Source organism: Corvus brachyrhynchos, unplaced genomic scaffold, assembly GCF_000691975.1.
Source record: "Corvus brachyrhynchos isolate BGI_N302 unplaced genomic scaffold, ASM69197v1 scaffold80, whole genome shotgun sequence".
Classification (NCBI taxonomy): domain Eukaryota; kingdom Metazoa; phylum Chordata; class Aves; order Passeriformes; family Corvidae; genus Corvus; species Corvus brachyrhynchos.
The window spans coordinates 6788855-6791959 of record NW_008236769.1 but is presented as its reverse complement, the minus strand read 5'-3'; the positions used below and the strand labels follow the sequence as shown (position 1 = coordinate 6791959).

The 3105-nt window shown below is 42.0% G+C and overlaps 1 protein-coding gene across 1 annotated transcript in view; it reads right to left on the bottom strand.

The window, feature by feature from the left end:
- The window catches only part of WDR1 (WD repeat domain 1), a 19289-nt gene extending 16285 nt beyond the window's left edge, over nt 1–3004 (bottom strand). Inside the window, exons 1-2 of the mRNA XM_017727527.1 lie at nt 2981–3004; nt 2698–2919 (exon numbers count right to left, since the gene is read on the bottom strand). Coding sequence (XP_017583016.1) covers nt 2698–2919; nt 2981–3004 — 246 coding nt within the window. The remainder of the gene's footprint in view (nt 1–2697; nt 2920–2980) is intronic.
- Between the last annotated feature and the right edge of the window lie 101 nt (nt 3005–3105).

Below are 3105 nucleotides of genomic sequence, written 5' to 3'. Positions count from 1 at the left end.
TTGCCATTGCTTGAGTGCATTGTAGCCCTACTTAAGTCACAACCATCTGCACTTACAGCATGCATCCATCTTCATTTTGTGCCCAACTGGATTTCATCTGAGCAAGATAAGATAATGTTTTCCCTATTCTACATCTGCATCACCTACATGTTCAGGAAGCTCAAATCCCCCCCTCCTCCCCATGCTGTTATTAATGGCATACATAAGTAGGTGCTACTTTACAGCAAGAATCTCCAAGAGTCTGGGAAAGTAAGCTGAGAGACTAACTTAAAGGGTTAAATGGAAGAGTCCCAAATTTAAGATATGGTAAATAGATTCCAGAAACCAGGTAATAAGGTAGAGCTGTCAAATTGTACATTATTTATTCAATAGTATTATTTCTGCTTGTAAAGTCAGTTTTCTAACTTGCATGTTGTCCACATCAAGCCCAAACCCCAAAAAACACTTCTAAAAAGATATTTTAGGAGAAAATTATAGTGTGAGCTGGGACAAATGTAGTACCTAGATTAAACCAGCAGTGAGCTTATGTGGCTTATTTCAAACACTGAAACCAGAGCCACATATGAAAGTGAGCAGTTTCAGTTCCAAGCTTCAAAGTAGTCTTAGACCCATGAAAATAAAATATTAATGAAGTATGAAACCTTAAAAATATCATTAGTCTTTCTCACAGTGCTTTTCCAGCACTGCTCCAGAACTACTTCTGGTTAAAGGAAGTCTCTAGATCATGCTCAAAGATCAAGCATTAACCCTGAATGCTATATTCATCTGATTAGCTAATGCTAGATAGGTTTAGACTTAAGGAGAAAGGTGATCACTGCATTTTGATGACCTGTTTTTTTTTTAATTCGAGCACAACCATTCCATTGGAGAACTGTTCATGGAGGGAATACACACAAACCCCCCAGCATTTCATTTGGTTGTTACAAACTATTAGACAGGCTTCTATATCATTCATAAACTGCATAGCTCTTTACTGAGAGTGGACACACCTGCACATCAGGTTACAAACTGCAACATTCTCCAGCACAAAAGCCACAGCACAGGTTTAGGTCAGTTTTTGTGTTATTGCTACAATATATTCTGTAGTCACCTGTCAATTATTAACAGAAGCAAACTCGCCTTGTCAGTTGGATAGGTCTGCGTATCAGCATGAATTGCACCATAAAACTGAAGGATTTGTGACTTCTATTCTCACCTTTCCTCGGGAGTTTAAACAGTTTAAATTTGAATTCCCACAACCCCACCTCGCCTGTTCTCAGGTCACCATGTGCCCTACACCCCGCAGCGCATGCTGGGGCTCACATTTGGACTGGGCTAATGTTTAGTGAGCTGATTCAGGCAAAGCAAATTGCTTTCTTCCAATTTAACCTCCAAATCAGGGTCAGAAGAGCATTAATGACAGTGCAAGGGAGGAGGTCAGCATTCATGACTTGGGCAGAAACTGTAATGTAAGCAGAGTGGCTTTTCCCTCTTCTCTCATCACACTGTGTGCCATTACAGGCTTTAACTGGGGCTTCTGGTTTCAGAAACTTGAACTTTTCTTGATACCAAGAGCAAAACACTATTACAAAGACATTAAACCGACATACTGAAACCAGAGTGCAAGATTATTTTTGGTTTTAAGTGGATAAATTTAAACTGATAGCAATCAAGAAATCCGCAAGGAATTTAGTTATTAGTAGCACTTTTCTATTACTACACGACAGTGAAGAAATGTCTGAATAAAGTGGGGGTGATGAGGTAAAAGAGGGAAACAGCTCAGTTTACAAAGGTGATTTAGAGAAGCAGCCATAAACAAATCCATTGTTGTGGAGACCTAAAAATTCCAGAGGTATGTCCTGCCCCTCCCCCCGCAGCCCTTCCTGCTGCAGGCCAAATCTGCAGTAGGAAAGTAAATCTAGGGGAGAATTTGATTTCTAAAGAATAAGCAACCACTTAGAAGAAATTTATTTTTTAAAAACCAGTAGTAAGACAATGGCCTAAACATGCAACGTTTCCTCCATGCTTTTAAAAGGGATGCCATCTTTGAAATGAAATCTTTCAAATAACTCTTACCATTTCTCTAGTTAGCACCAGAGAAAAAAACCAAACCCAAACCTCCACACTACTGAAAACATTAACTGGGGCATTCTAATATTTAATCAATGAGCAAAATGCCCTGTGAGCAGGGGTGAGAACTTGCATCCAGCTTGTTATGGAGTCCAGCAACTCATAACTGGTCTGATTCCTCGAGCTGGGGCTGGGTGGGGGGAAAGAAGCTGAAGAATAATTCGTTTAAAGATACGGGTTTGCAAGTATTTACATGCTTCTCTGACAGGCTAAGGGCCCAAAACAGCAAAGAAGGAAGAGCTCATTTATTAGGCAAACACAGCACTCAACTTCATAATAGTGATACCTAAGAAGATAAACAGGGCCAACCAGAATATACCAGTCTCTCGTCTCTTAAGTCCTATGCGAAGAGGGAAAGAACTGCACATTTTACCGAGATTTTCTACATGTTTTTACTGTCGCTGCCTATGGTTTTATGCCTGAGTCATGCACTCTACTTATTCTCCTGCTGCTGATCAGGGATCTGTGACCTCGATTGAAATCACCAAGACTGAATGAAGCACAGGCTGTTAAAGGAGGGGCAGGGAGCGAAAATGAAACTTAGCGAAAGCTTTACACTAGAAAACAAAATAAATCAAGATACATTACATCAATGTTTCTGATGACGACACATTTTCCATTGGTATAAAGAAAATTGTTGCCCTTAGGATCACCTCCAATAATTTTGGAAACGCCTCGTTCAACCTGCGGAAGGCTGGCGAACACTTTTTCTACGAAAAATAAAGGGAGAAATGGGATAAAAGGAAAATAAATAATAATAATTTTTTTTAAAAAAATCAAAATAAAAGGAAGGCGCTTAATGCCTCCGCGCTACGGGCACACGCCCTGCCCTGACGGCGGCCACCGTCACTTGTTGCTGTCAGGGCGCTGCGAGGCAGCGCCGGCACCGCGCCATCCCGCGGGTCCGCACGAGGGTCCGCAGCCCGCGGGGCTCCCCGTCCCCATCCCCGCCCGGAACCTCGCCGCCCCGGCGCGCCCGCCAGCTTCCGGATCTCG